This window comes from Lampetra planeri, chromosome 59, assembly GCF_965212315.1.
Source record: "Lampetra planeri chromosome 59, kcLamPlan1.2.h2, whole genome shotgun sequence".
Taxonomy (NCBI): Eukaryota; Metazoa; Chordata; class Hyperoartia; order Petromyzontiformes; family Petromyzontidae; genus Lampetra; species Lampetra planeri.
This window is the reverse complement of record NC_136165.1, coordinates 2,018,962-2,032,876: the sequence shown is the minus strand read 5'-3', so window position 1 is coordinate 2,032,876 and position 13,915 is coordinate 2,018,962. Positions and strand designations below refer to the sequence as shown.

The 13,915-nt window shown below is 53.6% G+C and overlaps 1 protein-coding gene across 1 annotated transcript in view; it reads right to left on the bottom strand.

The window, feature by feature from the left end:
• The window catches only part of LOC144736168 (peptidyl-glycine alpha-amidating monooxygenase B-like), a 48,954-nt gene that overhangs the window by 12,860 nt on the left and 22,179 nt on the right, over positions 1 to 13,915 (bottom strand). The window contains exons 10-18 of the mRNA XM_078618754.1: positions 13,345 to 13,428; positions 10,721 to 10,797; positions 9,887 to 9,990; positions 7,709 to 8,050; positions 6,475 to 6,561; positions 4,963 to 5,045; positions 2,813 to 2,997; positions 1,591 to 1,909; positions 301 to 436 (exon numbers count right to left, since the gene is read on the bottom strand). Coding sequence (XP_078474880.1) covers positions 301 to 436; positions 1,591 to 1,909; positions 2,813 to 2,997; positions 4,963 to 5,045; positions 6,475 to 6,561; positions 7,709 to 8,050; positions 9,887 to 9,990; positions 10,721 to 10,797; positions 13,345 to 13,428 — 1,417 coding nt within the window. The remainder of the gene's footprint in view (positions 1 to 300; positions 437 to 1,590; positions 1,910 to 2,812; positions 2,998 to 4,962; positions 5,046 to 6,474; positions 6,562 to 7,708; positions 8,051 to 9,886; positions 9,991 to 10,720; positions 10,798 to 13,344; positions 13,429 to 13,915) is intronic.

Below are 13,915 nucleotides of genomic sequence, written 5' to 3'. Positions count from 1 at the left end.
CGAACTCGGGTGTGCCACCGCTTCCTTCACACGACAAACAACAACAACAACAACAACCGCCATTCGCCACTAAGTGGCGGTGACGTCACCACGGCGCTTGTGCCAGGCTAGGTGCACGTTGAGGCCACGCGAAAGCGTCGAACGCCCGCTGGCAGGAGGTCACGGGACAGACCGAGCAGGTGCCGTGAGGTCGACTGAGACAAACACACGCACACGGGCATCTGCACCTCTCATCTCCCTCCACAGCTACCGCCCCCCCCTCCACTCTCCCCTCCGCCGCCCCCCCCCCCGCGCCCTCACCTGCCGTCCCAGACGCGCGCTCCGCGGTGAAACAAGTGCAGGTTGTTCTTGGAGTCGACGGCGACGCCGGAGACGGAGCCCAGGCCAAGGTTGTCCCCCGGCCACCCGGGGCCGCCCGCTTCCCTCAGCATCACCCCTGCACGGCGACACGCCGCGCGGGAACGGGGTGGGGGGGTGGAGAGAACAAACCGCGGTCACTGCGGCGATCGCGACAGGTGACGTCTACGGTGGGCTACGCACGATGCGCGAAAGAAGCTCACCGTACGTAGGTCGCTCAAGGTTATCGCCAAATGGCGCTCTTTTTTTTGGCGGAGACAACGAGCGGTGGCGTCTTGTCGTTCTTGTGGGGGACGAGACGTCAACAAACGTCGATGCTACCTCACGTACAAATGTGAGCCTGTTGGCGAGCGCCTATGAAGGCCGTCACGGTGCTCGAGTGGGTTGGTGCGGCCAGCGCCGCCGAAAACCGGGGGCCGCCTTCGTCAACTCGGTGCTGATGTTTGGACTCTGCGCTCGGTCCTCGTTTAAGGCCAAGTGGACCTCGAGGAGGCTCAGGACCAGTTGAGACATCACGCGGCAGTGGTGTCAGCCATTGCCGCGAATCGGACTCTGGTCGCCGCGACTGACATCAGCGGTGAGTGATAACCTGCAGCACCGCTCTCCATTCACAAAGACAAAGATCCCCCATATAGCCTTGAACAGGCCGTTGGGGCAAGTGCTGTTAGCGAGCACCCCTTAAGGCCAGGATGGCACACGAGGGGGTAGGTGGCCAGCACCACGCCAGGCCGCCTTTGTATCCCGAGTGTCTAAATTTACACACGGCATAATTTCAGGCTGAGTCGACCCCGGGGAGGCCCAGGACCGGTTCAAATACTCGCCACTGTTATTGGTCGTGGCCGGGTCCGTAGCGCAGCGTGCTGACCGCTGCACCACCGCTCCCCACACACGCGCACAACAAAGACAAAGGTCCCCCATATAGCCTTAACAGACTGTAGGGGCAAGTGCTCGAACACCTATAAAGGCCAGCACGGCATACGAGGGGGTGGGTGGCCAACACTACACCTGGCCGCCTTTGTCTCCCCAGTGACACATCGCACCAGGTACTCATTTGAAACTGAGTCGACCTAGGGGAGGCCCAGGAACGGGTCAGATAATCGTCACTGGCGTTGGCCTTGAGTGGGAATCGTACTGGGGTCGCCACGTCCGTAGCGCAGCGCGCTAACTGCTACACCACCGCTCCCCACACACGTGACCGGCTGGTCACCCCGCCAGTGGTTTCGCCGACGATACCTCGGGCGTCCGAGCCTGCCTCGTCCACCGCCTGCTCCAGCATCCTGAGCGACTCCTCCAGATCGGTGCCGCGCCTCTCCTGCCCCACCTCCTCCTCCACCACCTCCTCCTCTTCCTTCTCGCTGCCCGGGGCGGCCGTGGGCTCCCGCCGCGGCGGTGGCATCGCCGGGCCATCGCCGCCTTCCTCCGCCATCGCGGGGACCCCGCGGACTTCCACGCCTGAGCCGGACGCCCGCTGCCCGTCGCCGTCACCGGCGGGCACCTCCGAGGACTCCTCCACCTCCTCCTCCTTGCCAGTGGGGACCTGGCCGGTGGGGTCCTGAGGTGGTGCATCGCGCGGTGGGAAGAACCGTGGGCCCTGAACGTCAGAGTGGGGCAACCGCACTAAGTGAACCTCAAACCATCGTCGTCACCGGCAGCGCCGCTTAATATTTAGACCGATGTTCTTCATTGCAAGGCCACCGCGGACCACTGGTGGCCCACTGGCGGCCCCCCACCCCACCTCCCCCCCCCCCCCAACAATAAACAAAGAGTGAAAACACCTCCCATCATCGTCATCGTGCTGCTGTCAAACCCCCAACGGTTTACAAATGGTGTGGCGCGGCACCCTCACACTGATGATGTCTCATCGGCGAAAGTGCCCCCCCCGCTCCTCCCCCCCTGAAAATGAGTGAAGAACACTGATTTAGAGCATGGCCTCCCACGCAGTAACATCGAGGTGTCCCACGATATGGGACGCCCAGTGGCACGGGGTGAACGCAGCACCAGCCTGCCAGCGGCCGCCCGTCTACCAGCAGGGAAGCGACGTTGCTCGATAGCCACGCGTCTCGGCGGTACGGCGAGTGACCTTCGATTAGGAAGAGTCAATGCCGAGCCATGAAAATTCCATGTTCCTACGACGAGGACCTGTATATCCATAAAGCGACATTGCTCGGTGGCCACGCGTCTCAGCGGTACGGCGAGTGACCTTTAGTAAGGGTCAATGCCCAGCCTTGAAAAGTCCATGTCCCTACGGCGGGGACCTGTATATCCATAAGACAAAATAAAACATCGTTTGGTAGAGGGTAGAATTGCAGGAGTAAAGAGGAGAATAAATGCCAGAGAGATGGCAAAGCATGCTTAACATCGGGACGCCTTCATCCAGCGTCAGATTGACACGTGGCTGTTACTGATCAATGATATGTTTGTGTTATTGGTGGAGTCTGCGCTGGGTTATTGGCACCTGCTGCTGCTGAGGGTGGAGAGTGCGAGGGTCATCATCACCGCCGTGGACATCGTCATCGTCGTCGTCGTCGTGATCATCGTCGCGAGCGGAGGAGAGCGCGGGGGTTGGGGGGTTGTACTTGTGCCGGAACACGGGGCCTTGCGGATCCGTGAGCAGGCGCGAGATGAGAGAAGACAGCTCCTCTGCACGTAGACACGAATACAAAGATCCCCCCCCCCCCGTGTAGCCTCAACCAACTGTTGGGGCAAGTGCTATTCGCGAGCACCCTCGAAGGCCGGCAAGGCACATGAGAGGGGGAGTGGCCAGCACCACGCCCGACATTGATGGTGATCACGTCGACGAAGATGATCTTGATGATCTAATCTAATTCGCATTTATATAGTGCTAGCTTTACTACCCGGCTTCGCCCGGGTCTTGGATTAATACACGGCCTACGCGGAGAGTGGGGGGGCGGTTGAGTGACGTCAGCAGGCACACTGCGTGACGTCAGCAGGCACACTGCGTGACGCTGCCGCATGCGGGTGACATCACAGATGTGACGTCACCGCTCACTTGCCGTGCAATATATTAGATGCATTATTGGGCCCCCCCCCCCCCAAAATGCAAAAGTCTATTTTTATACTTTGATTACAGTCTGGAAGCTACCCACATGCCAAATTTCAAGTTTGTTGTATGTTGGGAAGTACGCTAAACATTTCGAACAGACACACACATTCACAAATTTACCTTTTATATATATAGATATATAGATAGAGCGCCTTCAACTCAAGGCGCTTGAGATAGCTTTACAAAACAGTGACGGAATAACAGAATGATTTAGATGGAAGGGGCGCACAAGGCTTCATATTTTTTACAATATCTGGGTCCGTCTGAGTCGGTAGGTGACCCTGGGAAAATGTTTCCGTACACGGCACGGCCACATCCAAGTGTACTTTGCGCTATGGCTGTGGCTATTCAGCGATGCACCCACTCCAGTCGTATATACAGGGACTCCTCTACTTACGAACGAGTTAGGTATGTTCGTAAGTCCAACTTTACGCCTGCCGATTACAAACGTGTTGTACGGCATGTACACTAAACACGGGGGATGGCTTTAAAAGTTGTAAATCTCCTGTAGACGTAGATGCCACTGAATTCTTCACATTCTGTAGATGTAGATGCCACTGGTTCTTCATCTTCTGCAGATGTAGATACCACTGGTTCTTCATGTTCTGCAGATGTAGATGCCCCTTCCAACCCAGCTCATATATATGCTCCAAGCACGTGTGCTGTTTCATTCAGACACTGTCGCCTCGACAGACCTGGTTTCACCTGAGGACGGCTGCTTGCGTTGTGGCCGAAACGTCGTGAGAATTATTTTATTATGTTTTATTTTTATTATTTTATTACTTCCCTTCTACGTGACTTTACCGAAAGAACCAAGAAGATGCCACAAGTTCTTCACGTTCTGTAGATGTAGATGCTACTGGTTCTTCATCTTCTGCAGATGTAGATGCCACCGATTCTTCACGTTCTGCAAATGTAGATGCCACTGGTTCTTCATCTTCTGTAGATGTAGATGCCATTGGTTCCTCAACAGAAGTAGATGCCACTAGTTCTTCACGTTCTACAGATGCCACTGGTTCTTCACGTCCTGCAGATGTAGATGCCACTGATTCTTCATCTTCTGTAGATGTAGATGCCATTGGTTCTTCAGCAGAAGTAGATTCCACTAGTTCTTCACGTTCTGGAGATGTAGATGCCACTGGTTCTTCACATTCTGTAGATGTCACTGGTTCTTCACGTTCTGCAGATGTAGATGCCACCGATTCTTCATATTCTGCAGATGTAGATGCCACTGGTTCTTCATCTTCTGCAGATGTAGATGCCACTGGTTTTTCACGTTCTGTAGATGTAGATGCCATTGGTTCTTCATGTTCTATAGATATAGATGCCACGATGCTACCACCACCATCTATTGCGTGGCAGTTGAACTTATGACTCTCGGTCCAAACCGGCAACTGGACGTACGGACAGGTTTGTTCGTATCTCTGAAATGATGAGTCCTCTGTACCAGTGACTAAGAGACTAAGAGAATGTTCGTTGACATAATCAAGCGCACCCCCCCCTGCACCCCCAATAATGTCGCTGTGTGTTGGGGCAGGCACCTGGACTTGTTGCTTCCTCTTCCTCTTCTCGTTTTCTCGGCCTCGGTGCTGGGAGCTGCTCCAGGATCCGTCGGATCAGGATCCTGTACGCGGGGGATTTTAACACAACCGGTTAAAAAACAAATACAAAGATCCCCCGTACAGCCTGGACAGACTGTTGGGGCAAGTGCTGTTAGCGAGTAAGGAGGTGGGTGGCCAGCACCACGCACGGCCGCCTTTGTCTCTCCACTGGCGATGTTTACACACCACACCAGGGTACTCATTTTAGGCTGAGTCGACCTAGGGGAGGCCCAGGTCCGATTCAGATAATCGTCACTGGTGTTGGTGGCCGTGAGCTGGAATCGAATTCGGGTCATAGCCAGGTTCGCAGCGCGGCGTGCTAACCCACGACACCATCACTCCCTATCAGAGACACAGAGAGACACAGACACCGATGTTGGTGGCCGTGAGCGGGAATCGAACTCGGGTCGCCGGCTTCGTAGGACTAACCTGCTACACCAACGCCGGCATTTGCTGACCGCTCTCCACCCCCCACACCCCCTACTGCTGCCGGAAGGGGCTTCCACGGGATAGGGCTCTAGAGACCCCCTCTACTAAAGGGATAGCTTGTTCCTACGCTTGCACGCCGGCCGTAGACATTGGAAGAAGGAGGAGAGTACCCACACTTTGCCCCACCGTGCACGCCGACCTGCCGACAGGCTCGCTGCGGTGTGCCCAGTTGTACTTTACTCTTTGGTTCTTTCAATAAAAAAAATATATTTTATTTTAATTTTATTTTATTATTATTTTCACTTACATGAGAACCAAAGAGTATGGATCCTTGCAGTCACGATAACTTCAAATCTAGAATCAGTTGTACTTTCTCGGGTGCCTCCGTTTTTTTTGTTCCCCCCCTCCACATTTACAATCGACGTCACGCGCTTAAGAGTTAATTGGCTGCGATAAATGTCCACGTGGTGACGACATCAGCCACTTCGGTGAGCTACCATTTGTGACGGCCCAGGGTTGCTTCTGAGAAAGAGCTACATAGCTCAGTGGGGCCTGCACCTGGTAAAAAAATAAAATAAAAATTTGTTTTCTTGGTTCTTTCGGTAAAGTCACGTAGAAGGGAAATAATAAAATAATAAAAATAAAACATCATAAATAATAATAAAAAAAATAATTTGTATTATTTTATTATTTCCCTTCTTAGTGATTTTACCGAAAGAACCAAGAAGATGAATCCCTGCAGTCACGAAAGCTTTAAATCGAAAAATTTGTTTATTTTATGCTACCGTGCGGACGGAGACGGAGTGATTTAGGAAACCTGCACCGTCGACTCAAGCCGCCGCGACTTCTGGGATCACAAATCCGGTGTTGGTGCTGCCGAGCGTTACACCGCCGCCGCGGCAGCGCGCCTCCCTACGTGGTGGTCCACGCAAACCAAACCGCGCGGCGCATCCCACGAAACCTTCGGCTGTGGGAAAGCGACCGGGGCTGCACCGCCGCCGCCGCCCCCTCCTCCTCCCTCACCGTCTCGCCAGCCGCTCCGCGAGCTTCCTCTCCAGAGCGGTGGCCGAGTCCCACGGCACGTTGGCGTGAGCGCGCGTCACCCCGGGCCTGGCGCGCGTGGCAAAAGACAAAGATCCCCCATATAGCCTTAGCAGATTGTAGGGGAAAGTGCTGTTAGCGAGCACCTATGAAGGCCGCAACGGTACACGAGGGGGTGGGTGGCCAGCACCACGCCCAACCGCCTTTGTCTCCATAGTGGCGATGTTTACACACCGCACCAGGTACTCATTTGAGGCTGAGTCGACCTAGGGGAGGCCCAGGACCGGTTCAGATACTCGTCACTGGTGTTGGCCGTGAGCGGGAATCGAACACGCGTACCACGACACGATCTGGGTCACACGCGGACCCCGGCCAGGCAGAGGTTTGGCCCCTGTCACAGAAATGTGGAATTGTCGCCACTCACCTAGGGCTGCATGCAGGAGATTAGTTTGAGTGGGGAATCACTTTTTTTTTTTATCACACATTCAGTCGTGAAAAGATCCCATGGCTCACGATCACTGGGAATGGTCGTGTGGATGAGTAACCATGTTCCTGATGGGTTTGAGCCAAGAAATTTCGTGAGGAACTATGCTTTGTACTACCAAGTCCCAAACCAAATACGTACATATATTTTACATTTTGGTTAACGTAATCTCTGGGTTCGAATGAGGTGTAAACAGATGGAGATCAAATTTCGATTTAAAGCTTTTGTGACTGCAGGGATTCATGTTATTGGTTCTTTCGGTAAAGTCACGTCGAAGGGAAATAATAAAATAAGAAAAAAAATCTTAGTTTTTTTTCTATTTTATTCTATTATTTCCCTTCGACGTGACTTTACCGAAAGAACCAAGAAGATGGAGATCAGTCCACTTGCCCTACCGCCTCCTGGCGAGCCATGGTACGGCACCTCCTCCACACCCACGGGTAGCAGGGAGTTTCACAACCCAGCTGAGTGGTGATCCAACAACCCCCCCGCTGCCCCCACAGCTCTGGATCCCAAGCAGCCGCGTGCAGCGCAGTCACCGCCGCCCGGCTAACGACACCAATGCGTACGTGCGTGTGCGTTGAACTTTCTTTCGCACTGTACGTAGCCAAACGGAGGTGCAGGAGTTATCGGCGCAATCGAAACAAACCTGGGGACGAAACAGTGTCGTTCGAAAATAAAATACTCTGAGAATAGAATAATAAATAAAAAGGAGCATAATTTTTTATTTACCGATTGCCCGTCTGATAACCGGGGATGGCGTTGCGGCTCCAGGCCAGCGCCCGGTAACTGTCCACGTCGGGTCTTCCGGCCACAGCCGCGAGCGGTCGGGAGAGCGTCCCGTAGCCGGGAGCCCCCAGCCGGCGCGGACCCCCCATTCCACCGCCACCCACCGCCGTCGCCACCGCCGCCGCCGCCGCCGCCGATCGGCCACCAGCGGCTGCGAGGGACGCCGGGAAACTCCGGGACAGCGCGGCGGGCGCCTCCATGGTGCACGACATGAAGGGGTCGCCCACGTCGGCGTCGACGGAGTACATCACGTAGAAGTTGCACATCTCGTCGTGAGACGTGGAGCTGGTCGTCAGGCGACGGGGGATGGGGAGCACACCGGGGGGACGCAGGTTGGAGGGGGGGTGTTGAGAGTGAGGATGCCTTGGTCAACGAATCTATCAATATTTATTGATCATGAGCCTCATTGTGGAGAATAACAGTCACGAAGTAAACGACAATGATTCATCCAAAATAGAGTTTTTTTTGGGTTAGATCGAATAAATATATAAATGTGTCGTTAAACCCGCCATCACCTGAACACAGCCAACTAGTAAGGTTTGTCACGTAAAGCAGAACGTGTCAATTCGTTACAAGTACAGCACACCGGTGTGTTGGAGAGCAAAGCCACAACATTGCCAATCTATTTACGTGAGAAACCTTACTAAATTGGCCGTGTATATATTTACGCAATCTAAACCAAACAACCTAGATTATGGATATTGGTCGCGAAAGCCCTACTACTCCGTGTTAAACTTGAACAATGATTCACGTTGGTTAGGCGCCTTTTCATCCGCAGATCCCAATGCACCGAGCGAACACTTCGCACCGGCAAAGCCGTCTGGGAGCGCTAGAGGTGAATGTGGAAGGACGCGGACGCTCCAACGTTTGGGATACGAAGAGTGACAGGGGTGGTCAGAGAAGACCCTGGGTTCGACGGTAGGTTTCAGCCGCTGCCTGTGCCATTAAACCGAGACCACATTTTACGAAACACGTGAATTGGTCTACACACGCAGGCAACTGCCCTTTGCAGCGCACGAGGACACATTTGTCCATCGAGAGCAATAGCGGCGCAGGGGTCGGAGGAGAGCTGAGCTGGCACCACGAGAGACTGGCGCTAGTTCCGGCGGCCTTTGGGCCGCACGCTGGGCAATTGAAGCCGGGGTTTAAATGGGTCGATGGTCTGAGTCAGAGGTCGCAAACGGGTTTTGATTCCTTACCCGTACCCGGCCGCACCAGGGTCGCAAATGGGTGCCCGTACCCGTACCCCGCCGGGTATGGGTACCCGTTCCCTACCCGTACCCTACCCGAAATGAGTGACAAACGGTTACTCACCAGTGACTCACGGTCTACCCGTACCCGTACCCGGCCGAACCAGGGTCGCAAACGGCTACTCGTACCCAGCCGGGTACGGGTAGCCGGGTATCGGGTAGGGTACGGGTATCGGGTACCCGGTTGCGACCTCTGGTCTGAACCCAGTCGCCGTTGACTTACACAGAGGCCCCATACGTATCGGCTTAAGATACAGAGAGGCCCAAAGACTCGCTGAGATACTCGGGTAGAGAGCGACAGATCGACACAGGAGCGCGCAGATGCAGAGAGACTGGGTCGCGATTAAACCGTGATTCGCAGGTCTGCTGAGTCGAGCCACTGATGACTGACTGCACAAGAAAGCACCTTCAATGATATGCTGTCGTTATTGTTGTACTAATTTAGCTCAACTCCACATCTGCGAATTGAAAGTGTTACCTGCCACGGGACAAACACTCCTCTCTCTCCTTCTCAACTCCCCCTGCACCCACCCATCACCCCCCAATCCCCAACCCACCCCCCTCACCCGATGAAGGTTGCACTGTTGCGTCCCCCACCCGCTGAACCCCCTCTGCACGCTTCATACCCCCTACCAACCCCCAACCATCCCCCCACCAACCCCCAACCATCCCCCCACCAACCCCCAACCATCCCCCCACCAACCCCCAACCATCCCCCTACCAACCCCCAACCATCCCCCCACCAACCCCCAACCATCCCCCCACCAACCCCCAACCATCCCCCCACCAACCCCCAACCATCCCCCCACCAACCCCCAACCATCCCCCCACCAACCCCCAACCATCCCCCCAACCCCCACCCCCCCCTCACCCGATGAAGGTTGGGCTGTTGCGTCCTCTCCCGCTGAACTCGCACCGCGCCGCCACCGTGTCCCCGGGGATGATCTCCAGGTGTCGCGTGATCGGATAGAACGCCTGCCGTGGGAGTGCACGACACGGTGACACCCACCCCTCCAAACCTGTGCAGCGTCACACAGAACGCTGGGCCGAGTGCTGTTAGCGAGGGAAGTTGGTGTGGCCAGCACCACGCCGTGGGATGTTCACCACCTCGCTTGGTATACAGGAGGTGGTGGGTTTCATCCCGACCCTGATGTCTGTATATTTCGAGTTTAGATCTCTCTCTCTCCACACGTGTTTGCGTGGATTTTTTATCCGGGTCCTCCGGTTTTCCCCCCTCTGCATTTTGGATGAACATCACGCATTTAGAGTATTTGGCTGCGAGAAATATCCACGTGATGAGCCACTTCCGTTGAGCTCGCAAATGTGGCAAGTCGGCTACCGAAAAAGAGCTGCATAGCTCAGTGGGCCTTAACCTGGTGAAATAGAACATTGTTCGTTTTTTAGTTTTTAATAGTATTGCCGATGCTCATCGGACTTAGAGAGGAGACGCCGTGGCAAGACGGGGTGAGTCCGGGAACGGAACGGCGGCCAAAAGATGGAACGTGCCCGAGCGGACGGCCGTCAGAGAGACGGAGCGGCGAAATCCGCTCGTGCGCAGTGGAGCGACACGGATTGCGGCCTCGTGCTCTCCCGCGAGCGCCGGAGCAGCACCATGGGGAGGCCTTTGTCCAGCAGTGGATAGAGCGCGGCCGACAATGATCATGAATTCACTCGAGACGAACGATCCGGCTGTGGTGGCGCTGACCTGAGGTTTCTGCGGGTCTTTCTCTCCCAGGGGGATCCACTTCCCTTTGCGGATGATATAGCCACTCACCATCCGCCCTGTCCGACGTGGAGACAGACGCACAAAGACAAAGGGTCCTTCCGCGCAACACACTTTTGGGGCAAGTGCCGTTAGCGAGCACTTTAGGAAGTCTTCTTGGTTCTTTCGGTAAAGTCACGTAGAAGGGAAATAATAAAATAGTAAAAATAAAATATAATAAAATAATTCTCACGACGTTTCGGCCACAACGCAAGCAGCCATCCTCAGGTGAAGAACAGGTCTGTCGGAAAGACAGCGTCTGAATGATTTTATTATTTCCCTTCTACGTGACTTTACCGAAAGAACCAAGAAGATGAATCCCTGCAGTCACGAAAGCTTTAAAAGCACTTTAGGAAGGTTGGCGCGGCACCAGAGGGAGTGGGTGGCCAGCACCGCGCCCGCCCGGCCGCCTTTGTCTCCCCAGTGGCGATGTTTACACACCTCCACAAGGTACTCATTTGAGGCCGAATCGACCTAGGGGAGGCCCAGGACCGATTCGTCATCACTGGTGTTGGTGGCCGTGAACGGGAATCGAATTTCGGGTCACAGCCGTGTTCGCAGCGCGGCGCGCTAACCCGCGACACCATCTCACTCCCCATCAGAGACGCACAGACAGATGGACGGACGGATGGATGGAGGCACAGAGAGGTGACAGAGGTGATGACACGGGGGCAATTCTTGCAGGGGTCACGGCGCTGAGTGAGAGGGAGAGTGTTGGCAGTCAGTGGACGTCACCGTCACGAACACAAACATAGCAATAATAACGCTTCCACTATGGGATTCACACTCCAGCGCACGCCAGCAAGGGATAGCGCTTCACGTTAGGGTCAGTATTAGGCGTAAGCGTGTGTATGAAATGATTCTTCGCGGGTAGCTGACATAATGATTTTGATCGTCACTCGCAGTGCACACGTTAGACTGGCTCGGCTACAAGTGCAGCCCTTCATCGGTCCACTGCTGGATGAGGATCTCCCCACGCCTTGCCGTACTTGACCGGGCCTGGCCGGTGCAGATTGGTGATGGTGGGGGAGCACAGAATGTGGGAACATAGAGGGTACAGCGCAATAGGGGCCGTCCATAAATGACGTCACGCGATTTTGGACGATTTTCAACCCCCTCCCCCCCCCCCTAGTCACACGGCGTCACAAAAAGTCAGACCTCCCCCTAAAATATGACGTCACAAAGTTCTGCCCCCCCCCCCAAAAAAAATAAAAAATGCTTCAAATCGCTTTAAACTATTGTCATTATCGTGCGTATTTAATGTGGCGCTGCACTCTGATGTTGTAGGAGAAAACATTAATTAAAAAGTCTATTTAATTAAGTAGAACGTGTTGTCTATATTTATTTAAAGTTGCGCATTTTGACGTGACGTCACATTTCTCAAACCCCTCCCTTCGTCACACATCGTCACAAATGTCTGACCACCCCCCCCCCCCCCGAGGTGCGTGACGTCATTTATGGACGGCCCCATAGCGCATGTTGCTCCACCACTGCCTTCTGCTGCCCACAATGCAACCCCGCAGCAGCAGCAGCCGCCAATAAAGCCTGTTTAGTCATGCATGGTGAGCTCCCATTCAAACTCAAACCTGCTTTAACACGTAGGAGGCTTTCGCGACCAATATTATACATAATAGAGGCTTTTTTCGGGTTAGATCGCGTAAATATAAATGTGGTGTCGATAAACCCGCCACCACCACCACCCGACACAGCCAATCAGTAAGGGTTTGTGTCACGTAAACAGAACGTGGCCAATTCGTTAGCACTAACCAGTTGTGTGTTGGAGAGAAAACCCACTACACACACACATTTACAATTCGTTACTAGTTCAGCACTAACTGGCTGTGTGTTGGAGAGTAAACCCACCACACACACACATTTACAATTCGCTAATAGTTCAGCACTATCCAGTTGTGTGTTGGAGAGTAAACCCACTACACACACACATTTAAAATTCGTTACAAGTTCAGCACTAACCAGTTGTGTGTTGGAGAGTAAACCCACTACACACACACACATTTACAATTCGTTACTAGTTCAGCACTAACCGGTTGTGTGTTGGAGAGTAAACCCACTACACACACACACATTTACAATTCGTTACAAGTTCAGCACTAACCAGTTGTGTGTTGGAGAGTAAACCCACTACACACACACACATTTAAAATTCGTTACAAGTTCAGCACTAACCAGTTGTGTGTTGGAGAGTGAACCCACTACACACACACATTTACAATTCGTTACTAGTTCAGCACTAACCGGTTGTGTGTTGGAGAGTAAACCCACTACACACACACACATTTACAATTCGTTAGTAGTTCCGCACTAACCGGTTGCGTGTTGGAGAGTAAACCCACTACACACACTTTACGGTAAATGTTTACGTGGCAAACCTGACCGATTGGCTGTGTCGGGTGGTGGCGGTGGCGGGTTTATCGACACCACATTTATATTTACGCGATCTAACCCAACAAACCCCAACCCCCCACCTCTACTATCAACCCTTGGTTATCTTCACCGACACGCGCAGAGACGAAGCGCGTCCCGCGAGGCTGCTGGCGGAGCCTCACCAAGGCTGTGGGTGTGCACGCGGTAGGCGAAGGGGTAGATGGGGTACTTGTGGCCGTAGGAGCACGCCACATCCGCGTTGACGCCTGCGGGCAAAGCGACACAAAGCCGGTTAAACACTGTTATGGTTTAACACTGTTATGGTTTAACACTGCTCTGGTTTAACACTGATAATTGTTTTTTTACCCTTTTATCTGGCAACAAAACTGACACCTTATTTACAAGGAGCCATGTTTGCATAGACCACAATACCTGCAGTCGTAATGCAAACAAAAAACATAACTCTGATAATCTATGCACTGTCCTTGAAGTTGATTGGTCCACACCCGAGACAGCTTTCCTTAGAGCCTAGTCTCACATGGTGTTGGACCAGATGATGCCAGATAAAAGGGTAAAAAAACAATTATCATATTTTTTCTTCTGGCAAATGAGGTTCCAATGGTGGTTTAACACTGTTATGGTTCAACACTGTTATGGTTTAACACTGCTCTGCTTAGCTTGCGAGACGTGATGAGACCGGGCGCACAGTCCAAGGCAATCTGCTGATAGGTTGTGTGCGTATGCACACGTACG